This window comes from Lepeophtheirus salmonis, chromosome 5 (assembly GCF_016086655.4).
Source record: "Lepeophtheirus salmonis chromosome 5, UVic_Lsal_1.4, whole genome shotgun sequence".
Classification (NCBI taxonomy): Eukaryota; Metazoa; Arthropoda; class Copepoda; order Siphonostomatoida; family Caligidae; genus Lepeophtheirus; species Lepeophtheirus salmonis.
The window spans coordinates 68141089-68168582 of NC_052135.2; the positions used below are offsets into that span (position 1 = coordinate 68141089).

General features: G+C 30.2%; 1 protein-coding gene across 1 annotated transcript in view; it reads left to right on the forward strand.

The window, feature by feature from the left end:
* Positions 1 to 27494, forward strand: part of LOC121118468 (potassium voltage-gated channel protein Shaw) — a 275596-nt gene that overhangs the window by 154383 nt on the left and 93719 nt on the right. Inside the window, exon 6 of the mRNA XM_040713050.2 lies at positions 1369 to 2121. Within this exon, the coding sequence (XP_040568984.1) occupies positions 1369 to 2121 (753 nt within the window). The remainder of the gene's footprint in view (positions 1 to 1368; positions 2122 to 27494) is intronic.

The following is a 27494-nucleotide window of genomic DNA, read 5'->3' on the forward strand; positions in this document are numbered from 1 at the left end:
TTCACACTTTTTAAAGTCTCTTTTTTCATTATCTCCAATTTCTTCCATTTTCTTCTCCTTCTACCTAGGGAATGCAAATAAATGGACTTTTCTTATGAGATTATTTCAAAAATGAACTTCATCTTTAAAAGATTGTCGTGACCTTATCACAAATTGACAACAATATAGAGCGTTTTTTTAAATTAAAGTTCAGATTTTAAGATATCAAGTGAGATTTTTTTAGAATATATTCGTCTAAAAGCTATGAGCCTATTAATAAAAATGTGACCAAAGTTACGCTCTGTGCAGTTTCGCCTTGGGAATTTCTGCCCTGGGAAGTTTCGCCCTGCAGAAGTTTCGCCCTCATACATATATTATAGCGTAAATGTATCTTTCACATATAATTTAAGGTCTTCCTTTACTTCAACTTGAAGTCATTTGTAATTAATTATGAAATTATGGCATTTGAGTAATTAATATGAAATAATTGTTGTTTCTTATTATAATGAATTCGAAACCGTTTGATATGTTCTATTTTAAAATATATTAAAATTGAATTAAATGTACTCTTTTTACACTACTGAATGCAAAAATGCATAACAATTGACTTCAAGAGCCTAATTTTAAATCTTAAATTATATATAGAAAATACATTTATGTGATAATATATGTATGAGGACGAAACTTCGGTAGTGCGAAACTTCCCAGGGCGAAACTGCCCGTGGTGTAACATCCTAGAACCGAATAAAAAGCACCTATTTTTAACTTTAAACAAAGATAACTCGATTTAAGAGTATGATACAAAGTTTTAGAATTTTTGAACATTATGTTTTAAAATATATTCACATTATATGTCCCTATTTTAGCACCAAGAACTTAAAAATGCTTGGAACCTTAATAGCAGCCACAAATAACAAAAATATATGGCCTTTTTCTGAAGCCAACGAGAGTAAAATATATTTTAAAAAAAGGCTATATTTGTAATTAGTGGATTAAATTCTACTAAGTTGAGCATATGCTGTTCTAATGCTTAAAAAATTGTGACTTTGTAAGATAGTGTTGTTAATTGTTAAAATATCCCCTTAAATAAAAATAAAAGGATTTTTTTTTGAACAATTAAAACTAACTTATCCAAATTTTGTGTTGAGAATTGAGCCTCAGCCTATCAAAGAATTAATATCATCAACTTACATTATGTTAATGTTGGTTGAAATAATATGGAAAAAAATGTACAACAGATGCATCGAACCATAAATTATAATTTAAGTTGGTAAAAATAAAATTATTTAATTTTTAAATTGTGAATATTTAATTACAAAAAGTAATATATGGATAATTTAATATATAATTTATAGTATCAATAGTGTATTTAATTTTTAAACTTTTCAGATCATTTCAATCGTCTCTGTTTTCTTCATTCTAACGTCCATTCTGTCCTTTTGTCTCAAGACCCATCCAAACTTCCGTGTCCCAGTTATACGAAACATAACAGTTGAAGACCAATATCACAATCTAACCTATTGGACACTAGATAAATCTCAAACCTTTCCTCACGACTCCTTTTTATACATCGAACTTGTTTGTAACATATGGTTTACATTTGAAATTATCGTCCGTTTCATTGTCACTCCAACTTTTCCAACATTCCTCAAATCACTTCTTAATTGGATAGACTTTGTTGCAACCCTTAGTTTCTACTCAGATATGCTCCTACAACATTTTTTCAAAGACATGGAAAATGCAGATATTCTAGAGTTCTTTTCAATCATTCGAATCCTTCGTCTTTTCAAATTGACACGGCATTCTCCCGGCCTCAAAATCCTCATACATACCTTCAAAGCAAGTTCCAAGGAATTGACTCTACTAGTGTTTTTTCTGATATTGGGTATGGTGATTTTCGCAAGTTTAGTCTACTATGCAGAGAGGCTACATGCTAATCCTCACAATGACTTCAAGAGTATACCAGAAGGGCTCTGGTGGGCTGTCGTCACCATGACCACGGTGGGCTATGGAGACATGGTTCCTAAAACATATGCTGGTCTCATTGTTGGTTCTCTATGTGCGCTCTCAGGTGTACTTGTGATTGCACTTCCAGTGCCCGTCATTGTTTCAAACTTTAGTATGTTCTACAGTCACACACAGGTAAGGGAATACGTTTAATTCTACATAACCCTTTAATAGTAACCCAGAATTCTATAAAATTATAACTAATGTCATAAAAACGAAGTTTTTATAACCAAAAATTTAAGTATGATCCTCCTGTCAAAATAAATACCGCCATTTTTTATTGCTACTGTTAAAATGTAGTTCCTATGACATATTCATAATGTTCTATTTTTTATCAAGAACTGGGGACCATAATGAATTAAGTCGGTCAATAGTAGGGGCTTAAATCCAAAGTATTTTGGTATATTTAAAAAGAAACCGAAAATGAATATGGTGACTCTGACAATATGAAGAATTTTTTGAATGCAAGCAGCTTAGCTGTCATGGTGGTTCATTACAAAAGCAGTAAGGAGCTATCACAGAAAGGAAACAGACACAAGTTCTAGTCCGTATGAAGCAAATAGATGGACTCTTTGCCATTTGTGAGCTCACACACTCGAGCATAGACTTAGAACATACTTCGATGTTCTTTCCTTAAGAATGTTAGTAATTTTTTTTTTTTTTTTTTAATATTTAGGTTCCAAAGACCAAAAAAAAATTTACAGACTAAAAAATGCTTGGGATTTAGAATATTACTTATAAGTCATTATTTTTCTTACTTTTTCAATGTGAGACCACTGAATATGTAAAATAAGCTTTTCATATATAAATATATTACACGCAATCTTATCAAGATTGTATTAATTTGCATCACGAAATTATTTAATAGTAATGAAAATTTGAAAGAAATTTGTAAAAATTAACTCTATTGTGTTAACTATAATAATAACAGTCTACATATACCTTCTTTAAACAATAAACTATTCTTGTTGTTGAAATAAATTTTTATAACGGGTGTATATTTTATCCGTGCAATAAATTCTTTATAGTATTTGTAGAATTTTAATTGATACCGTGCAATTGCAGGTGCAAAAAGAATAAAATACTCATAAAAATTAAGATAATGTAACTATGAGTCCATTTTGCATCAAACAATAAAGTTTGAAAGGAGCTACATTTTACCCCTGATCACTATCTACGATAAAAAAGGACGCTACTAAACGAAAATGTTTACACCTTTCAATAACATTACTTTGCTTATATAATAAACAAAAATAGATCTATAAATTCTTTTAAATTGAAAAACCAGCTTTTTCCCAAATTTAATGACAATGTAAAAAAACTGATATAATTAAGATAAAAAAATATATCGTTCATTGTACTATTTTAAATGTGTGTATACAAAATATATATTCTTAATGTCTTTTTAAACAGTTTTTACTGTTCATATTTAATCCCATTTCCAAGAAAAATAGCAAACAGAACAGGAAAGAAACATTTTAAATCCCATCACATATATATGTACACAAAAAAAGGCAAAATACTCTCTAAACAAAATGTTATTAAAATTTAATAATTGTTTCCATACTGATATAAACCTATTAATGGTTAAAAATAAGACTAGTCGACAAATTTTTGCCCTTGGATTAAGATGGTGTGCATATGATTGTTTTTATTTCGACAAACATAAAAATAACCTATATAGCTCAAAATTTATACAAGATATAAGTCTTGCTTGATTAATAATTATACCAATATATTTTTTAAACAACATATCTTAAATTAATAGTAAAATATTACTTTTTTAAGATTTTCTTTTTAAAATTTAATTGTATGTGTTCACTTGATAACAAATTATAAACTAATTATTATGATCAAAAATGAGTAATTCATTAGATTTTCTAATAATGGGTCAATTTTTGTCATTATTTTTTAATTACAAATTGGACCTTGAATCATTGAAAGAATTAATTTCCTCGGATGATCTCAAAGCTAGCATAATACTGGATCTGTTAACATCAATTTCAGATCTCCAAAATCCTTATTTTTGGACTCAAACACCTATATAGGTACATAATGTGCTATATTTCATAATTAAATCACGAATTTTCAAATAAAAACACGGATTTTGTATTTTTTGAAAAAGCCAATACAGCTTTCTCTGACATAATTGGTAGTCCTTTTTTTAGACTCATTTTTCTCATATTCAGAAAAAGATGCATAAATAATATATATAGTATTAATTTATCTGAAACCATATACCTAACAATCATTTTTTTTTTCTTCTAGTTAAATATTTCAGGGAGAAAAATAACACTAAATCATGTTGATGTCGTCAAAAATACAAAGACATTGTAGGCCACAAAACTATCAATATTGAGTTTTAATGGTCGTTTTCATGATTCTTGGGGTAAAAGCGATCAGAAACGCACTAATACAATTAAAGAACAAAAAAAAAACTTTGTTGACTAGTGTAATCATTCACGCTTAATAAATTAATAGTATGCGGATTTTGATGGTTCTTACACATATTATATATGTAAGCACCTATGATCTTAATCTCACTGTATTGTCAGGTACCTGAACCATACGGTTTTCCCAATTTATATCAATACTTCGCCAAATGTACAGGGTTCGGAAGCAAAACGTGGACTGAATTACTGATTTTAGAAAAATGTCAATAATTTTTTTTTTTTTTAAATAATTTCGATTTTTTTTACAATACTTTGAGGCACGACCTTTGTGAACATGTTAACTCAATATGGCCACCCTCAGCAGCAATTACAGCCTCCATACAGCGGCGGAAAGCCTTGCAGGAGTTGATGATAAACTTCTCAGACAATTTGTTCCACTCCCTCACAATGGCAGCCCTCAGGAAGTCTACATTCGGGTGAGATGTCTGGTTAGTCTCCTTCTCCAAAGTAACCGACACAACAAAGTCCAACGAGTTCAAATCCGTCGAAGATGATGGCCACATGACCATGTGCCAAAAACCAGCCATGTTGTCGGTGTAGAAATTCTGGTATTTGGCAAATGTGCGTGAGGATGCACCATCTTGGGTCTACACATAATTGTCCTCTGGGTAGGTGACCTTGAGCCACGGCAGTATGGTGAACCTCAGCACCTTGAAGTAGGCCTTGACCAATTTTTTCCCGAACCTTGAAAAAGAAGGGAGGCATCTTCTTGCCGTCGGACCCCACGATTCCCAGGACCATTGTTTGGGCAATATATTGTACGGAACACCCCCTTGACCTCCTTTGGTGATTCCCCAAGCCAAGCCATTCATACAGGTGTAGACCTGGTTAACGATGAAAATCTTCCGGCATAGACATTTTTTACAGTGGATCCATTTACCTTGATCCCTGCACGAACTTTCTTGTACCTCGGCAGATTTTGTGGGGTCCTCCTTGATCTTCTTCTTCAGGTTCACCAGAAACTCAGAATCCCTCTTCAAATTGTGTCCCCGCTTCCTTCCTTCCTTCCTTGAGTGGTACTTTCCATCCTTTTTCATATATGGAGCCCTTCACAATGTCTATGATCTCTGCCACCTCATTTTTGGCATCCATAAGGTTGAGATCCTCTGCATTTTTGCTTTGCTCACTCATGATGAAATATTTCATAATTGTTTATTATTTTTACTTATGCAGAAAGAACAAGAAATTCAGAATATGCAGGAAAAAATAACAAAACCTCTCTATTATAACTACATAATTATCATTTATTAACAGTCCACGTTTCGCTTCCGAACCCTGTATAAATTAATTTTTTGATGTATAGGGGCTTTTTCCTATTCAATTATTTTACCTGTCACGTTCTGACCTTGCTTAATTGAATCAACTAATAAAATGTATGTTCTAATTTAGGTTATACTCGTAAGTTAATTTATATACTTCAAATTTTTGGTTAGTCATTAATTACATCAAATTCAATTAAAAAATGAATGGTAATAGTAATATTATCGGTGTAGGAAATTAATATATACTAGTGTATGGGCAACACTACCTCATCCGACACCAAGAATTTAAGAACCGGAAAAAATAAACATATTATCCTTGTTTTCTTTATTTTAAAGAAATCTCAATTTGCTTTGGTCGTAATTTCAATACATTGAAGAGGTCTTGATCAAGACTCTAAAGAGTTGAGAATGACAAAGACCTTCAAAGGACTATTTCGCTACCTAAACCAATCATTCATTAGGTGTATGAACTATGTATGAAGGAAAAGTGATTTAATTATTATTGAGGATATATAATGAATTACATTTGACGTCAAAGGTAAATTAACAATGACGTATTCATTATTTATTTAAAGAAACGCTATAAATATGGAAGAAATGGGAACTTATGTACTTTATTTGATTTATGGAACTTCATATCACATAATAGGTTTTCGGGTAGTGATTTATGTTTAAAGTTGCATATTTTAAGTAATTCTTTGATTGGCTAATTCATTGCAAATATTAAGTATATGTCATATTATCTATATAACATATATATTTATATTTTATTTGAAACAACAACCAAAATAAAAAGATTTGCTTTCTTTCTCTTTGGTCTCTCCTTTTCTATACCTCTCTTCATCAATTCTGCCCGCCTACCCTTCTTTTGAGCAGAAAAATAAAACAACTATTTGATTACAACTTTATTAAAACTTGTTTACCTTGTTTTAATATTAAAATTTATTTCGATAATTATAATATTAAAAAAATTAATAACTGTAACTCTCATTAAATCCCGGAAGAAGCAGGGATATAATTATTTTCCTCTTTGTAATACAACAAACCTTTTTTTATTGGCAGAAAGTATAATGACTGATTATAAGAGAGGGAAAAAATGGCTTAACGACTCATCATTAACACAAATACAGTGCTCGTTACAAAATTTGGATGATGAGTTCAGTTGGACTTTTTCTTGAGAACACGCCACCAAATCATGATTATATTAGGGGATAAAAAAAAAGGTTAAAATAATAAATTTTTGATATATTTCATTCATTTTCCTGACCATTGATGCTGTTGCAAGGTTTTGGTGGACTCTAACGAAGCTCTTACAGCCAATGTCTTGATTTACAGTTTTCCAGATTGTCCACTCACTGACCTTTATTTATTCAGCCACGCAACTCATTCAGATTGTTAGGTCAGACTTTATGGAGGTGGGATTTATTTGTTTATGTTTTTCAGACCAATTTCAAATTGAGTCAGAAAAAAGCATAAAGTTATCATCCTCATCTTAGACAGTTTTTAGACGGACGTCTACAATATAAATAGCGTCTTTTTATGGCGTTCCAGCGTGAAAGTGGACTGAAATTCCTCGTTGTTTTAGTTCAATTGTACAAATGTATCTTTTCATGCTTATGAAAGCGAGTACTTTCACATATGTAATCATTAATCATGAAAATATCTCCACAAATAGGAGTATATAAAATGATTTATCGTCCAGCTTAAACCAAATTGTGCACTAAGTAGTACATCAAATTAGTAAATGAGGGATTTAAAATAAAGTATATATATTTATTATTATTTATAAAATGTTTTTTTTTTAAATTCGTTAAAAGCTGAATTTTGCATTTACATAATCCTCATATTTTTCAAGATATCTAAAAGACCCACTGTTTTTAAGAATTTTATACCGTAAATATTTATATTAAAACAGTATTTTTTGTTTATAAATGTGTCAAAATCGTAATTTTTTCTTATCAATAAAGATTTTTTTTGTTAAAGTAGTTGACGGACTACTGCCTTTCTCATATCTTTCTTATTTTCATGTAATGGAACATTTTCAGGATAAAACACTTCTATAATTAAATTTGTGCGACTATTAGTTGATGCATTTTATATATCGCAAAAAACTTATACGATAAAGTCTAATGTTATTAGATTCAAGTCCTTTAAGAGTAATTATAATTTACTTTTGACTTTAATCACTGTTTTAGTTTATAAATACTTAAAAGATGCAGTTTAATTCAATTCCCGTCTATTTCGAGTTCATTCACATACATTTGAGTTTATATCTTTATCTCAGATTGAATCCATATTAAAAGTATATTCACATTTTTCAATCTCTTTCACTTCAATGTGGAGAAAAAAAGATTTATGTACAAGCCTGTACTATGACTCTACAATACGAATCCCGTTTTGGAAAAGATGGCTTATGATTCCTATTTGATTTTTTAATTGGCAGTATTTAAAAAAATGACAATATATATTGGAATTAAAATTAAATATTACTATTGACTTAGTCCTTTAAAAAAGGAAAGAACCCGGTTTCATAGAAAAACTCAGTCTAGATTTGTCCAAAAGAAAAGTTAGATATTGATTGAACTTACAAAAAAATCAGGACTGGTCGGATTTAAAATTCGATCTAGATGGACTGATTTTAGAAATGAATTGTTAATGACTTCATGTGTTGTATAACAAAATTGTTAATATCGGCACAGTAATATCATATGAAATTAAGTTTGTTGTATAAATTGGAAGGGGGAGAAAGTGGTTAAAATGGTTTAATGTCTAAAATCGCTGCTTGGACCAAAATATCGTTCTAAATTGGTCTAAAAACGATTACTTATGACCGAACTGGGGGAAAAATTCGGTCCTGCCTATTATATTATTATATTCTATTTTCTTTATATAATAACATTTCTAAAATATCACTAATCTAAGTAAAACTCAACAAGTTATCTCTTACACCTGAGATTTCAATATTCTTTTCTGAGCTTATTTACATTTTCTGCTAATGGTCATCATATATTTTCAGATTTTTGATATTTGTAATATCAACTTTTTTCTACCAGTTGAATTATATTTTGGTTGTATTAGTATTAATATATGTATAGTAGCACAGACGACAGTTGATTTGAAAGTGCCTCTCTTTGCACTTGCGTTCAGACAACACTCATAGTTAGACTTGTAGATAATATGACCTGACAGTATATTAATAATATTAAACCAAACATCAAAATGTTAATCCTGACGCCTTGAAGAATGTTGGGGATCCGAGTAAATTAGAGGTTATGACGTTGTATTAGACTAGCTAATAACAGGTATGAGATGAAGGATAGCAACACAAATCTTATTTACTATATAGCAAAGACATTCTTAAAGTTGTAGAAAATATGACATCATACAAGTGCAATAGTTTTTGCGGTTGCAACCTGAAAGGTATCTTTATATCAAAGGCTGTTTTAATTCTTCTATTATTCTTGAAGAGGGAACATCTTATTATAGAGTAATCACTGAAGTTTTGAAGTAGAAATTATTTATTAGTGTGCAAATATGTTAATGTATGTATTCGAAAGGATTTTTACTTCAATGTTCTTATTTAAATATATATTAACAATTATAATAGAGTATTTAAATTTATAATGGTTATATTTGGTTAATACAAACATATAGCTCCATGCCTTTATTTTAATGTCATTAATCATACAGAGGAGAATTAAGAAAGGTATTCATTAATCCTTTTCCATAAATTCATACATACAATGGATTATGTTAATATTTTATAACCATTTATTACTTTACATTTTTTATTAAATGTCATATCTACGTACATACATAAAAAAGCGTTATCATAATGTCGCTTAAAAATCAAATTAATCCAGATTAATTAATGATATTCTAATAGAAGATTTATATATACGTTCATTTTTGCTGGATGTATATTATTTTTATATTAAAGTACATGTTTGAGTCCATTCGTTGTAAATATATACAATTATTTAGTTTGTATGTACATTGTATAATATATTTGGAAATCATATGTAGACACAGGATGGAAAGCAAAGTTTGCACTCGAAGCCTTGCTATACAAATCTTTGAACATTTTTGTATTATCCATCATAACAAAACAAAAATTGCAAAGAAGGCCTTTGCAAACTTGATCACTCAATACCACCTACGTTCAGCATCAATCACAGACATTACACGTCGTTGGAAGGCCTTGCAGGAGATGATGGCATACTCCTCAGATAAGATGTTCCACGCAGCTACTATGGTGTCCTTGAGTCACATTTGGTCGGAGAGATTTCTTGGTTTCCCTTTCCATGTGCCCTACTCAGCAAAGTTAAAATCTTCTTGACCGAGAATATTTTCGGTGGTCAACCATTTACATTTATGTATGATAGGATTTTTTTTTGCACCACTAGAACCTCCTAGCCTTCATGAACTCTGTTAGACGGTAGTTTAGTGTCATTTTGTATAGGTTCAAGTCGACCTTTATCACCCTCCTGATGGTCTAGCACGTACGGAGTCTTGGACAAGAACTCCAAACCCCTCTTTAAATTGTGGTCTCCCCTCCCTGCTTTCTTGGAGAGGTCTTCTTCATTTTCTTCATCTTAGCTACCTCTAAAACCAGTCTCATGGAGCACTTCACAATGTGCATAATCCTCGTCACCTCATCTTCAGCTTCCAGAAGAAATGACATCTGCAACCTTTTGGATTTTGTTCCCTCATGATGACGAAATATTTCTCATAGAAGTTTATGCACAAAGAAAGGCTGAACCAGAATGATAAACATCAATGACTATATATTTCTATATTAATAAGAAAATTAACATTAACAGTATATGTTTTGCTGATCAACCCTGTATATTTTACTTATAAAGATGTCTATATGATTGAGGTACGGAGACTGGCTAGTCCACTCCATGACCTTAATGTGCTTGTTTTTTATCACCTCTTGGGTTGCTTTGGGGCTATTTTTTGGCTCATTGTGGTTCTGGAAGACCCATTCCAAGCACTTTTTCATTACTCTGGTATATCAGGCTACATCCATCCTCATTGTGACTATACTCGGCATTTCCCCAACTTTAAAACTTTTTTTTGTTTATAGGATGGTAACTCATTGTTAAAATAAATCTACTTTTAAAGTTAAAGATCCTGATTTTCTTTTTCAGTGGCAAAACTCAGAAAATCGGAAAAGGATTAAATATTTAATATAATCTACTGTATTTAAATTTTGTCATGCTCCCGCAAACAAGTTTAAAAATATATGGTGTATTCAAATTGGCATGCATGTCTGAGGAAAAAGGAGTGGTTAAGCAGTGGACACCTTAAATTAACCCTTTAACGACAACGTGTCACATTTGAATTTAATTTTGCATACTTTATTTTATGTAAGTGTTTAGAAATTATAAGTACTCTTCATATATAGTGAACCTTTGTTCCAATCTTAAAAGACATCCCCCCCCACCCCCAACATGGCTGCTTGTAGTAGATCTAATGAAACTTCATTACAGCTTAGCTGCTGTGATCTCAAATATTATTCAAGCTATTAAGAACAACATGTTGTTTTTCTGGAGTCCAATTGAGTAATTGTTATAATAAATTTTACACTTTAAAAATAACAACTCAACATCAGGCTAATAAATATAGCCATTATTTTTGTTTAATGATTTTTTTAAATGAATAATAATTAAAGAACACTCAGGAAAAAGTATTTGGTAAATAGCTTGAAAGTTGAAATGTTGTCAGAGCGCTAAAAAGTAAAAAGTTAGTACCCTAAACATGATTTTGTTTTTTAATATAAAAGCACCACGACCTTTTCAAAAGTGCATCAACAACATTAAGGAATCTCATTTTTTCTCCAATACGCAGTAGAAAATTGATTAGAGCTTTCACACAAATACAACAAGAACCAAATTTTAAGCCAAGTCAAAACTAGCTTAGTTATTATCTATATTTAAACATTTTATTAAAAAGTAGCTCACTGTATCTAGAGGTATTTCTTAAAGTGCGAGCGGGGTAGTATTTAATGCTAAACAAAAATACAGCCTTTATTTTATCAATTTATAAAAAGAATGTATCCTTCTCAGAATGAAGTATTTTATTTATGTACATTATCGGTTAAAAAACTGATAACTTTTCAAACAAATATATTGTACGTAAATTGATATTACTGCTAGCAAGTGGTTTCCCCATATCAGACGTTTTAGAGTCACAGTGCGAAGAACAAACAACAAGTCAACATATGATTTACAATAGGGTACCAATAAAATCAATTTTTGTGAACAAGTAAAAAAAACTGTGTTTCAAAAGATTTAATTTTGATTAGAAAAATACGATAAACAAAGATATACGACCCATTACAGCTCGTTAAATTAATAAATTTAGTTAAGTTAAACGTGTATCAAAAGTTTTTATTATAAATAATATTTTACTTGTCTAAAAGAACTATAAAAATATTTAAATAAAATTTAGTATTTTTGCCTATTGGTTTCTTCTTTTTAACAAAAATGATTAAATTGCCACCCTAATGTAAAATATTTATAGATCTAAATTTTAACTTGTTAGAATAAGCACCGTCCATTTACATATTTTGAAAAACCAACTTGCACTAAAGTTAAGTACAAAATAAGTTTAAAAGATCCAGTTGGAGAAAATCTCCCTTTTTCAGGTTTAAGAACAAAGAAATTTTGAAAATATTTCCAAAAAATAAAATACATCAGAAACAGTGAAACCTGGTTAAACTACATACAAACCTATTTTAAGCGCGTCACTGCACTAAGCTACAATATTAAGCTTTCATTCAGAGCGTTTCAAATCCGTTCTAATAAAGCCAAAGATCATTCCTACTTTTGAAATATATATACATTGCTCATATACCCATAACAATAATATTGTTGCTTGTATACATCTAAATAAATATGTAAATGGTAAATAGTATTATTTTAGCTGAGTTTTTGGAATTTATCGAATGAAAACCGCAAATATAAGATAAATGCAAAGGAAAGCTCTACCTCTCTCTTTTCTTGTGTTGTGTGCGGATGTGCACTTTTACATAATTGAAGTACAACAAACGACCAGTATGTTGGTGTTTATTATTTTGGTGAAAATCTATCAAAAATAATTGAATTATTATTTTTCAAGTTCTATCTATATTTTGTTCTTCTACAAGTGATATATGAAATAACATAAATTTGAGTTTTTTATAAATAGATATACATTAGCGATGGATCCAGGTAATTATCGTACATGGAACATCAATGTAAAAATACCAGCATATTACAGGCAATTACTTAAAAGCAATGAATTGGACCATGTTACCAGACCCCCCGACCTAGGGTCATATCACTCATAAATAAATTTGGTACATTAAATAGTACATTATTCTTTTGTACTTTTCGAAAAAGTTCTATAAAATTAATGCGCTTTTGTGATATATAAACACAAATTACTTAAAATACCTGGCACTACACAAGGCCAAAGTTCATTTACCAGTGGATAACCTCTTTAAAAAAACCAATTATTTACTACATATATATATACATATACGTGGGGTACGGTTTACAATTTTGCCTATATGCTATAGTTTTTTTGTCAATATCATTTGAATGGACAACGTTAAGTTTTCAAAACAGAAATTCCAAAGAATATTTTCTTGCAAAAACGGTTGTAGTGCATTACATAATAAAAGCAAATCTTCCTTCAGAACCATATTCAATCCTCTGAAGTGCCCATCTGATAAGGTACAAAAGTAGCTCTCTGGATAATAAAACGTTAAGTATCAATCACAGGGACAATTTTAACTACCAAAATAGCTTGAAACAGTCAAAATCTCACATCTACTCCAAGACTTGATATTTAAATACGACCACGACCAGTTTAGCTAAATCCTTCTTTATTTAATATTCAAAAGATTACAAAACATTAAATTTCCCTTTTCCGTTTCCAAAACTCAACATTGTCCAATAAAGATGAGATAGAAAGAATAAATCTGACGAATGGCAAGGTACACAATATATATACTATATATATAAATATAAAACCTAAGTTTTCTTTTTGTTTTTTTTCTTCATATTATCATAATACATATAATCAATATATTTATAAAATGATCATTCGCTCTGAAATCTTTTTTTATTTGAAAATCCAATAATAAAACTGTCAAAAACTTTTATCAAATATATGTATGAACATCCCCTTATAACAAAAGATAAAATAAGTTCATAATGTATAAAATGAAGGAAAGATTTTGATTTTTCAGAACCAAAAACTATTTTGTATTACTCGTCTTCTCGATAAGTAATAATAACATTTATAATCAGAATTAATTAATGTAATCAACATGTCGTTCGATTTTTTTTCCTTTTTTATCTTAAAACAAATTATTTTTTCGAAGGAACTACATATGTATTAATTACACTAATTTTTGTCGGGAAAAAATATCATTTTATTTGATTATATAATCAACGAGCTTTTACCCATTTAATATTATTACATGAACTTACAGATTTAAAGTTAAACCCCTAATGGATAAGGCTATTAATCATCTGAATTTTCTCATAATTAGTTTGTAGCTGGTAATTTGGACAGTGTTTTTATTTTTCAATGCATTATTATTTAATTATTGAATAAGTAACGTCTAGGTATAAAGTAATCTTGAGTGTTCATGAAATAATGAGATCAACATTGAGGATTTGTCGTGCAGTTATACGTGTAAGTTTTTGTGGACTCAGAGTAGGATTAATTTGTACCTATGTTCATGACAAAAAGAAGTAAAATTTGTGTTTATTTTATAGATACATGTAGCTAACCTAATAAAATCTCAAGACAACTGCTCTCTTGCAAAGCATTTGAAATTGTCAGGGGTGACAGGTCATTTTTTGGAATTTTTACATTCTGAAAGTGCGTAGAACATTATAGTCTACTAGTAATTATATTTAATCATAGAGATCATACAATATTATATGTAAAGTATTTTCAATTAACTTTATCATTTTCGAAGTCGGCTATCTTGGAGATGACATAAACCATTAATTTTAAAACATAAAAATTCCTTGTTACTATATAGTTATATATAATAGTTATTTTTTTTCATTTTTAAAAGCCATAAGGTGAAATTTCTTCAAGATTTTTGTTTTTGTTTTTGGAAGTTAATTCATTTGGTAAATTAACTATTATAAAATTCATAAGACAACTGCATTAAAGATATTGGTTCAGGGCATAAACAATCAAATTTTAAATAACCAAAGCCCTTTTTCCGATTACTTAACAATATATTGACCTATCCTTATCTATTTGAAAGTAAATTGGAACTAGCATAAAAAAGATTGAAAACTTTACTGATTTTCAAATATCCATCTCTCTAACGTCCATGGATCAGACTTTCATGAGTATTAAAAGTATATTAGGAGTTATTTTTAAAAGGTGTAGACAATAAATTAACAATAAAAATGGCGGAAATTTGATACCTTTCTCCAATTATTTTACTTTTTTGTCTCTAATAGATACAAAAAAATCAAATTTACCGTACCTTTGAAATTGATAAATTTCAAATATAATTGTTTTCATTGGCTATAACAGTTTTTTCAAGATTTGTTGAAATTTATTTATGCAAAAAGGTCTAAAAAAACTTATATATGCTACATAAAAGCTTAAGTAGTAGGGTTCAGAAATGAATTATACAGAGGTTGGCTCCTACTGTTTTCAGTATAAGCTAGTAGTCATATTTTTTTAAGACTTTATAATTGGTAATTTACGGATATCGTTTTATTTTTTTAAAAGAGGAAGTTTTCTGATTACCTATATAAGTTTTTTTTTATAAATATTAAATTAAAGTGACAACACTGAATATCGTGGAAACGCGCCTTATTAAAAAAACAATGGTTCAATGTTGTAAAATCATGAAATTAAAATGCGACATATTATCGGGCAAAAAAATAATCAAATAAATATATATTCCTCTAGAGATTGATTTTTAATACAGAATAGACAATGAAATATGTACGCGACAAAAAAAGTGCATGAAAAGTATTTTTAATTCTACTTGAATAACATCAAGTATGCAAAAGTAAATTAGTAGATTGATAAATGAATAAAATACTTCATAATTTAATCTTTTTTTATCCTTACGAAAAATAAAGAAAATATCATTACATGTAATGAGGTACTTAGTTCTTTAAAGTATCCAGGGATACCTGTTAAATCTTCATTATAATGTTAGATTACTGTTTTATAAAACAATAACGATTTTTCTTAAGAAGGGGCAGAACAGGATTGGTTGGCGAATTTGTCATTTTTTTAAACATATTACTCGGCTTGTAGAATCATTATTAAGATCTGAAATGTTTGTTTAGGCTGGTTTGAAACATTTTTGCCAACAATTTTACGAGATAATTAATGGTGTTTTAGCTTTAAGTATAACGTTGGTGGGATAATTATATTATCATGAAAATACTATAAGGCTTCCGAAGTAAAGTTAATTACAATTAATGAATTTGAAAATACGTCTTCTCTTACTTAAAATTTAGAAAATGAGTGACAGCTAAGGATTGGGTGAACTCATTACCTTCAAAGACCCCTAACTAATGGTTAATGAAATACTAAAGAATAGGTAAGTATTCGACAAAAGTAAAAGAATTTTAACTCAGAGAAACTATTTAGAATTTGAAAAATACTAACTGCCAAAATTATTGCTGGGTGTAGTTCATATTTCTTTCAAGAATAGATTACATCAAGTTTAATCTTTAAAATTAAAATTGGGACTTAATGTGAGCTAAACGACATTGTTCCATCCCCTCCCCCTCTCTAGGCTTTCGTTTCATTTATAATTTTTTTATTGAATGGTTTTTTTTTAAAGATAAAATAAAACATAACTGTTCTACTCAAGACTTAAGGTGGTAGATAATTACTTGGACTTATGGATTTACATTTCTTGTGATCTGAGATTTAAAAAGCATATACACTCCATTAAAAAGAAGGTCATTGGAAACTTGGGAATTATTAATAGAAGTTTATATTCGATAATATATATAGGCTACCTCTTCCACGAAACGAGACTATTTTTTCTTTCTTTTTTCATAACCAGAATTTATTTCAAAGATTTTGAAATACTGGAAATATATTAAAGAATGATACAATAGAGTAATAAAAAAAACATATAAACACACATAAACATTTATTAAAATCTTCAAGACCTAAGCTTAATTTTATTTAAAATGCTAATAAAGTTTGTTAAAATATTTATCACGCCACCGTCAAGCTTGGAGATGGATGCTTTCATGGCGTAGATGTAGATTTGAATTTTCACGATCAATGTATGATGATATATTTTATCATAAGAAGCTAGTGTGAAAAAAATCCTTTCTGCTCACTGAGTCTTCGAAGCATTCCTTTACCAGCTCTCCAAGAAGAAAGTAAATAGGTTTTAAAACTGGGCACTCGCACAGAAAATGTGAAGCTGTCTCTCTTTCTGAATTGCAGAAATGGCAATTAAGGTTATCTGATAGGTATCGTGATACTGCCAGTGTTCCTGTCACTACTTGATGATACGTAAACCATTTCTCAGATGGAGTAACAAGACTCTTTATTCACAATATCATCTACCTCCCCAAACCAAATATAGACAATTTCAAGCATATTTTTTATTATAGATAAGCTAGTCTTTAGAATTCTATACGGTCATGCTTTCACAAGGAAGTGAGGCTGACCTCAAGCAGTTTATAGCTAATTTTTTGCGTGACCTACATATATATACAGGTTGTGTGGATAAAATCTGCCATATTTTAAAGACGACATTACTCCATCAGCTGATGTCTGATCCGTTTGTTTTTGGTGATAAAATTTTTCCGGGGTCATAGGCTTCAGTTATAGCGTCCTTTTAAGTACGCAAGAAAAGTCATTATGTTGATTATGTGCACTGCTATTCAGATTATACTTAGTGATCACATGAAATTAAGCAATGCTGACATCTCTGACCTTCTGTTAATGCCAGTTAGAACGGTCAGAAGTCTCAGGAAGCAGCTGGAGGAGTCATCTGACCCGATGGACGTTGTTGACAAGAAGAAGAAGGAGGAGAAGAGCACCAGGATTGTCCGGGACGTCACCTTAATCAACAAGGTCAGGGACATCATCGATGAGGACCCTCAGCGTTCCATGAGAGCCATGGCGAGGGACCTGGGCGAGGCCGAGGGGACCGTGAGGGCTTGTGTAAAGGAGGACTTAAGGTGCAAGTCCTACAAGCGTCAGACAGCCCCAACTTCTGACTGAATAGACTCAAGGGTTGCGGCATCTCAAAAGATTCAGGCTGAACATGCTCTAGTTCTTCTCTGATGAGAAAATTTTTGTTCAGGATCAAATCCACAACTTCCAGAACCATCGCTGGATTGCCGTGAACAACAAAGACGTCCCTAGGGCCATGAAAACCAAGTTTCCGGCCACTGTCATGGTCCTTGGGGGCGTGTCAAGTTAAGGTCTTGTCATGCCCTCCTCATCTTCAGTAAAGGCCTCAGGGTGAACACGGACATCCCGGCTGTGGAAATGGCAGCAGGACTCGGCTCCGGGCCACACAGCTAAGCAGACGCAAGAATGGCTGAAAAGCAAAACTTTTGCGTTCGTACCCATCTCCTCTTGCCTCCCTCATCACCGGATTTGAACCCGTTGTACTACTTTGCCTTGTCCTACGTGAAGAACATGACCAACCAATCCTCCCATAACACCAAGCAGTCTCTCATCACCTGCATCAGGCACAAATTCAGTGAGATAGAAGCAGTGCAGATCCAAAATGCCTGTTCTCGGTTTCGTAGCCGCATTGAGCGGATTTTGGCCGCAGGCAGCGCCTGCATTGAATAGATATCTGCTTTATATCCTAATAAAGGTATTCGTTTTTATTTTATTAATAAATATTATAAAATAAGCTTGTACTTGTCGTCCTTAAAATGCGACAGATTTTGTCCACACACCCTGTAGAGGGTGTATTTTATTATGTTAATTTTTTCTTTGCACAATTACGTTATTTTTAAAATTATAATATTCATATCTTAAATGTATTACTTATACAAAAAATGATAAATTATAAATATTTTATAAACACTAAATAAATGTAAAATAAATCAATACTCCCTGTACACATGCAAAAAAAAAACTTTATGATGATAATTCTATTAATTATAAATTAACACTAGAGAGTGACACACAGTGACTTCTGACATAACTTGCTCTCTATGCTCGGTGTGTTTTATTTGAACACTCATTTAATAATATCTATATATATGAGTAAAATACGCAAATATATAAGCAAGGAAGAGTATAATCGTTCAATTGGCTTCTAAAAGATACAAATGGAATAAAATAAGCTGTACAGTTATATCTTCACACGCTTAAAAATGCGCACATTTTACCATTTCGAGTAATACAATCCTCCATTTCCTTACAAAAAAACCAAAAATCTTAGTTTGTATATCCATCAGTCTCATACATAGGGTCCATTATACTCAAAAAATCAATCACTCAGAGTTATCGGAGTATTAATGAATCTTGATGTAATAATGTAGGTATAGATATTCCGAAAGATGTTTAATTGAACATGCAACGAAGAAATATTTTTTCTGTTTTTTTTTATGTATAGGGTCAGAGAAATGATTTCCCTTGTCTATTCAAACTTCTTATGTAACTTAGTATTATGTTGATGTATATATGATGTACATGTCGTGTTATACGTGATAAATGGGATATACGTATGTTCATTCATCTTAATTAAGAATTATATTCATGTGCATCTATCAAGATACATTCATACATTATATACAATATTCTACACTTTTTTAGGCCATAACTTGATTTCTATTCTTTCTCTCTGACTTTTTAGTTCATTCCACCATAATATTAATTAACTTCTTCCAGATCAATGAGTGGAGTGTTTAACAAAGACATCTTTTATCTAAAAAACCTTTAATAAATTCTCAATTATTTTTTCATCTCTCTGAATTCTAGAAAAAAAGGATAATTTAAAATAAAATAAAACTTATCAAATAGATAAAGTGGCTGTTTTTGGGTAGTAACCGATCAAAAAATTTCAAATTGAAAAATCTTTTCAAATAGATTAAAAAGACATCTTCTTTTAAATACTTACTTGCAAATATCAAGCCTTTATTAAGCGGTCAGGCAAAGGAAAACTGAAAAACCAATCACTTTGTGAAGGTGACCACTTAAATCAGAATTATTTTCTATTTTGTAACAGCTCTACATTTGAAAACGGAGTAAGGAAGATTAATGACAGAATATGCTTAAAAGAGTTAGCTGTTAGACCTGGTTTGACTGTAGGTTGAAATAATCTCTATAACTTGAAACAAGACCCTCCCCTCCCCATGGATATGTCCGTCAGAAAAGTTGGTATGCGATTGGGAAAATGTGTTGTATGTTAGTATAGTTTGCAATACTTTGTGGAAAAGATAGCGTCATGTCTTGAAGAATCCAGAATATTTAATAACCGGATATTTAAAAAATTAGAAACCTAGCTACTGCCCTGGTCAGGCATATAAACATTTACCTTGTAGCCAATTGCAAAGAAATTTACAAGTTCAAATATAGTAACGATTATTGATAAATATACAAACACCAAATCTCATATACTTTCCTTCAAAAGTAAGACAATGTAATAAATGGCTAATAAGAAAATATAATATCATCTGACGGAGGGAGGCACGACATAACCATTCATATTAATATTATGTAAATAGAGTAATTGATTTTGATTAAAGGTTAAGAACCACTAATCTACCAAAAGATTAATAAGACAGCAGATTGACTAAAAAAAAGGAATTCATGAATAATTTAATTATGGTTGGAGTTCAAGTTTTACATAATTTATCACCTGGATCATACGGTTTTTTTCAAGTGTATTATCTGCTGTGGAAGTACTGAGTGGTCCATTAAAAATCTAAACTCTTTGAGTTTTAAACTTCAACAAGATATAATCTATTGATTAATAATAGAATTTCAATAAAATTAGTATTATAAATAAATGTGTGGCTGACCTCTTTTTTTTTGCAGCCTTTAATGGAATACCTTCTTTATGTAATTAAAAATTATTCTACAATATTAAAAGCAAAAGCCACAAAAGCAAAGAAATCGCATCAAATATATAATAATAAAAAATCTCAGGTAGAAAGTTAAAGGCGATATTAAATTAAATGCAATTTAAAGTACTCGAGTACAAAGTTAAAATAGAACATATTCCATTGATATCACTGTCTTTTATAGTCCTAAGCTTATATTAATTATATTCTTCCTTGGTGATCATCCTAAGTGTGGGAGGGATAGGGAGGAGAGCTCTCTCTACTCTCCTCCCTACCCCTCCCACACTTAGTGTCAATTTTTTCTTTTTTACTGGTTGTCAGAAAGTCGATCCTTCCAAGTTTCTGACCATGCCGCCCTTCAATGAGTTGTATAATACCCATGTTGGTCAAATGTAGTTGGACACATTCCTAAATGATGTGATCTGTCGTTTCATGCATTTCTTTGCAGAAAAAATATAAATACCTTTCGTCTTTGAAAAAGAAATGGACTTGAAAGAGATGGATTAATAAGAAAATTGCGAGTAAAGTCTGGCTAGAGGGCTTTCATTTTCAAAGTTGAGCACACTAATTCTCCATGTAATGTAAGCATGGTCATTAATACTGTTTTAGATACAAATCTACCATGTTTATTCATATCAAAAATTTCGGAATGTAAGCCACAAATGCAGCTGAGATAGAAGCAAAAAATTTATTTAACTACAGTTATTTGCCCCTCCAGTTTCAAAAACAATATGCAGTCCCTTATAAAAAAGATATTATTTTATTAAAAGGTTTTGTGATTATAGTATGATACTACACCTCGTTAACTTTATTGTAGCAGGCAACCTCTTTTCCAAAAAGAAACATGAAAAAATACCCAAAATCAGTTGATAGCTGTTAGCCAATTCTTGCCAACTCTGTAATTAATACTAAAAAAATGTTTGGAATTGTTCACAGCTTAAAAAATACTAATTTTAATTCAATCAATCAACGTTCAGAACTAGGTGAAAAGAAGCAGACACATTGACAGCTGACAACAAATACCCTTTAGATTTTTGTTCTAATTAGGTAATGCCGTAACTTTAAGCGTACCAATAGTTATTTCCTTAAGATATTCCTTGTTTTATTCGAACATTTATGGTCAATTATAATGCAATATTCAATAAAAAAATAAAAAAACTGTTAAAAGAAAGATCTAAAATGATGAATAATTATCATCGATAATTACACCTATAAATTATAATGCATGCTTTAGAGAAAACCATAAAAAGCTAGATAATAAAGAAAATAAAGCATGAATTTTAATTAAAAAAGGAACAAAAAAAGTATCTGAATAAGAAAATACAAACGATATTTTCAACAGAGGGTTTCAAAGAACCCCAGAAAGTAACGAATAAGATAAATTCATTTAAGATGAACTTTGAAATTAAAACTAGGTTAATATATTTGTAAACATCTGTCATATTTCTCGATTTTACAAAAGTCAACTTTAATTATACTCAAATTATTGTCAAAATTCGAAATACTCGAGTAACAATGTGTAAAATTTATATGTACAGTGTTGACTCAAATAAAGAGAACAAATTTTCTACAAACACATACTTCTTATTAACTAATTAACTATCGTGTTATATTAAGGGTTAATTTACATAACATGTAATGCATTTCGTATTAATCATCAATGTACTGGTTATCCTTTATTTTTATGAAATTTGTCGACTTTTCCTCATCTATGGGTAAGTACTTTTGTGGAAAAATTAAGTACATTGAAAATTTGTGGAATGGCTATGTATTGTTTGTATACAAAGATGTTGTTACGGGTCACATTAAGCCAGAAACTACATATGGGGTTAAAATCCCTCATAAAACTGTTTCTTTATTATTCATTTTTGTGTGCCAATTATTTGTTTTTATTATTTGACCGCCAAATAAGCCCACATATCAAAGTGTGTATGGAACTTATACTCACTCTTTTTTCAATTATGATTACATTTCTTAAAGCCCTAAATGGTTTTAATAGAAGAAACTTAACACAAGTTAGGAACAATAATAGTGATATAGAATAAAAGATTTCAGAGATATAAGATCTTTTAGAGCATGTAGACAATTCTTATTAATGACCCAGATTATTTATTATTATTTTTTTACTGTTTTGAGTTGATTAATAGAGTGCAGGTCAAAATGAACCGAAGCATAATAAATGTAATTTTTTTCTAACATAATATAACAAACCATATTACATAACTGAAACTCGAAAGCTTTGTCTCAAATCCATCACTATATTAGAACTGACATTAATAAACAGAATCATTACCATATTATTCCCCTAATCTTATACATATATATTATATGTATTGTATAAATATCTACGCTATTTATACAATATATATCTCTATTAATAACAATATCTATCTGAAATACATATATTAACAAAATGCGTTTAATAAGCCTTTTATGTATTGTGTTCTTATAACAACGTCAAATGGGGTTGTCAGCTTTCATTTAATATATAAATAGAACATAAACAAAACAAGCAAGTTCATCACAATGGCAGAAAAAGAGCTCATATGGGCATTTTATTCTTAAAAATATATATTCACTGAGGACCCTGTCTAGAAAAAGCAAAATGAACTTATCGTTTTTTTTTCGTAGTACGCACATCAACATTGTGACAGTCAGCAAGTCTAAGGTTCCGGCATTTATTAATGACGTTAGAAATTAGAGCCTAATTGGGAGACTTTATTACTTTACTGTACTTTATTTTAAATTTATTTATATTCATTTCTTGATGTATTGGAGTTTGTGGCTATTTTTGACTATCTGAGAAAGGCGGAATATCCAGTTTTGAGCTTCATTTTATGAGAATTGAAGGCTTTTAAATAGGAGATCGATATTTTTGGGTCCGAGGGGGGATGATCTATGCCGACAAATCATCCCACCCCAGATAATGCAGAAATCCACTGGAGTCTCCGCGTACGAAATAACCACGTCTACTTTTCAGTGTTGTAACAACAGAGTCTTCAAAGGGCACTGGTTAATTTAATTTTGAAACCTTGTTGAAAAACTCAAAGAGATTGAGTTACCTCGATGGTAAATTAAACATGACTCAAATTGGAAGTAATGGATCTAAAGTAGTATTGTAATCGGAGCATCCATCGGCAATGAATATTTCAGAAATTTTTTGAATTAAAATACAAAGAGAATGTATTTATTTTAGAGCTAACAATGATTCGGAAATAATAAGATGTTATTTTTTACCATTTATATCAAAATACATCATTTCACGACATATTGGAGACATAGTTATTTTTAATATAGTAGCTATTAAATCAAATTAACAAATGTCTTCAGACAAATCTTAAAGTAACTTTATCTACAATTCAAAGTTTATTAAAACGGATATGTAGTTAGTTATGAAGGAGCAAGTTTTTATGTATCCTCCAAAATGGTCGATTTTTTTAATGTTATACGTATGTATGGCTGTTTAAAAAGTGACAAATGTGAAGCCATGGCACGTTCCCAAAGGCTTTAAGTTCACCTTGAAATAGAAAAACAGGTCTTAAACTAAGGAGCTTTTTGTTTTATATTATAAGTGAATATTTTTCCAATAATAATTTCTGTCCTTGGTACATTTACAGATATTTTCAGAAAACTACTTTGATGTTCTGTAGAGAAGCAAAGGAAAATACAAGTTAAAGCATGCTTCATCTTCCATAAATAGGTTTTCCTATTTTTATCAGAAACTAACAAGAAATATATTTTAATAAATATTTTTTTGTATAAAATCTTATTACTCCCCAATATTTGAATTATAACTTTACACTTTTTATATAGTAGGGTCATATTTTAAGGTTAGTAACAAACAATCAATCTACATGAAATTAACTTTTTTTCTGCAAAATTATATGTTAATTAAAAAAAATAGACATATAACATCGCGGAATAAATATAATCTCTAGATATAGGTCAAAAAATAATATTTTTTTAAAGGATTATAAAAAAGTTTTAAATACACTCTGACATTAAAAGAGCTATTTTGAATAGTTATGATTATCTAGAACAACAATCCAACTTCAATATTGTTTTCTTTTCCACAGGTTTATTATCGCAATAACATTTCCAATTTTTATTTATATATATTGCTTGTTACTTTCCTGAGATTTTAATCTACCCAAAGAACATACTTTTAATACCTTGTGTTTCCATATATTTTCTCCAACTTCTATGTAAATTCTTCATTTATTATATACTTTCTGCATCAAACTTTTTCGGAGGATACTTCATTAGATTTTAAGTTATTATCAAACATTGAAATAAATTTCAAAAAATATTTTTTTGTCCCTGTTTTATTTTTTATCTATACAAAGATGCATATAAAAATAAGTGATGTAAGGGCTAAAAAGGCTCAAGGGAAAGAGCGGACAGACAAAAAATCTACAACAAGAAAAATATAATGAAAGTAAATAAAATCTTCTTCTAAAGCTAATTGCACTGACTAATATCAATGTAGGGCTTATTCTCTCATGATACATGATTTAATATGGTAATTTTCTATAAAATAGATGTTAATATTTCTTTTTCTTTGTTAAAGAATTCAATTTAAAATTTAATTTTAAAAATGAATTTTTAGTTCAAAAAGAGCTGAATTTACTTTTTAAATATTAAATATTTAAGTGAATTTTAGATTATAAATAGCATTATTAAAATATAATACATTTATTAATTAATTATAATTAAATCTGTGTTTGTCTCTTTAGAAAAAGTTTTGCGTGTATCTTAAGCAAGGTTGTGCCTTTATCAGTCTTGTGGTTCTAGCGGTTGCGGTTCTTGAACTTCTTCCAAGCGCATTGTCTATGAGCTACGGCAATTTTATACACAAATTGGTTTATTATTTACCTTCAAGACCTTTAAAAAGAAATTGATGGACGCTGACAATTTTAACCCAATCAGCTCACCAGAGGAACAAACATGCTCTTTTTCTACTGAGTGTCCATTATTTTCCTTGAGTATTTAAGGAAGGGCAATAGGAGAGTTCTTACTGATTATAGAATCAACATGTCTCGTTTGATAATAGTTGATTAATTTAAAAATTGTCTATCCACTTCAGTCTACAAAATTTACTATTATTACTTAATAAAATAGAGTTTTTTATGGATAAAATATCAATTATATTTTTGGTTGGCAAAATACCCTGGGAAGTACTCGAGTTAGGATTCGAAGGGAATCAATGATGGGCATCATTCGGTATAATATGGAAATAAAGAATGTGAAAACTTTTAATAATTGAATAATGAGAATGCTAAATTTGATGCAAGATTTTTTTCTCTCTCTTAATTTAAACTATGCAAAGTTATATTTAGATGCTGATAGATTGATAGGCAGTGGGAAAGAGAAAGCTTTGAGACAACTTTTTGAATGTATCACAATCAGTTACTGTCGTTTAACCCCTGTGTACCGACAATGTTATACCAATGATCTTGTCTCTTGTTATCTTTTCTAAAGAGGCTCTATAGTTCAAGATAAAACTACATGCCATCGATTTTATCTTTCCTTTCTTCTGTATCTCAGAATAAATTTAATTCCATTACTACCCAGGCGTAAATTGTATCATTAGTTGTATTCTTTTATCCACTATTTTCAATTTTTGAATAGTTCCAAGATACTAAACCTGGTTTAGGTTGTCAACATGACATAGCAGTCACTTTTTTAGTTTCCCTTGCTGGGCGCTTAATACGAGGTTGACTGTATATATTTATTGAATATCTTTTTCTTGAGTTAGAAAGTCGTTGAACAACTATATTTTAAGCATTTATATAAAACTCAAAAACCATAAAAATAATTATCACTGCTTTTGGAAATATTTTCCCAGCTGATTCTCCGTTTTTAGAATTGAAAGTATTTTTATCTATTAAACGACTTATTTATAAATATACTAAACTAGGTCTGTACAATTTGCAGCAAGGGGGCCCAACACTGGTAGTAACATTTTGTTACTATATTATCCTCATTATTTTTAATTACTAGTTTTCATTGCGCAACCATTTATCCCATGTCACTAAGTGTCACAATGACGAAGCAACAACGAGAAATAAAAAAGTGTAGGATCTCCTCTGTACCCAGTGCAAGGATGGCTGAATAGACCGTTGGCATCTTATCCGGGTTATCTTCTACATGATAAGTCCATTACAGCCCTATACAGCCAAGAAGGACTAAAACTTCTGTTGTAACAAAAAAAAAAACTAACTTCTGACTTGTCTCCTTGTGGCCCCCCTCCAGCCTTGACATTAACCAGGATCACTTTGCAGTTTGGAGCTGCTTTAAGAACACTGTCTGCCTAATGAATACCCGTACCCATGGACTGGTACATGGAACTTTAAGGAAAAAAAATACTTGTAAGAGAAAATAGGTACTCTCTGAGTAACTTCTCGTCGGTCTATAAAATTACTACTAGGATTTGGTTATCCATTTTTAACTAGGTATTTGTCATACATATATCCCCATTGACGGATAATTTCCTTCTCCATTTGCAAATGAAATTATCCAATTTCATTCACAGACCTAAATTTTGACCTTTACTGTATTTTTTATCCACTATTTTCAATCTTTTAATTGTTCTCAAGTACCCACCTGAGTCTGGAGGTAACATGTACTAATTAGTCACTTTTTCAGTTTCCTGATTGCAAAATACAGGTTCGACTGTACATGCACATACGGAGAAACAAAAAGGTATACAATATTTATATCCAGATGGGCATACA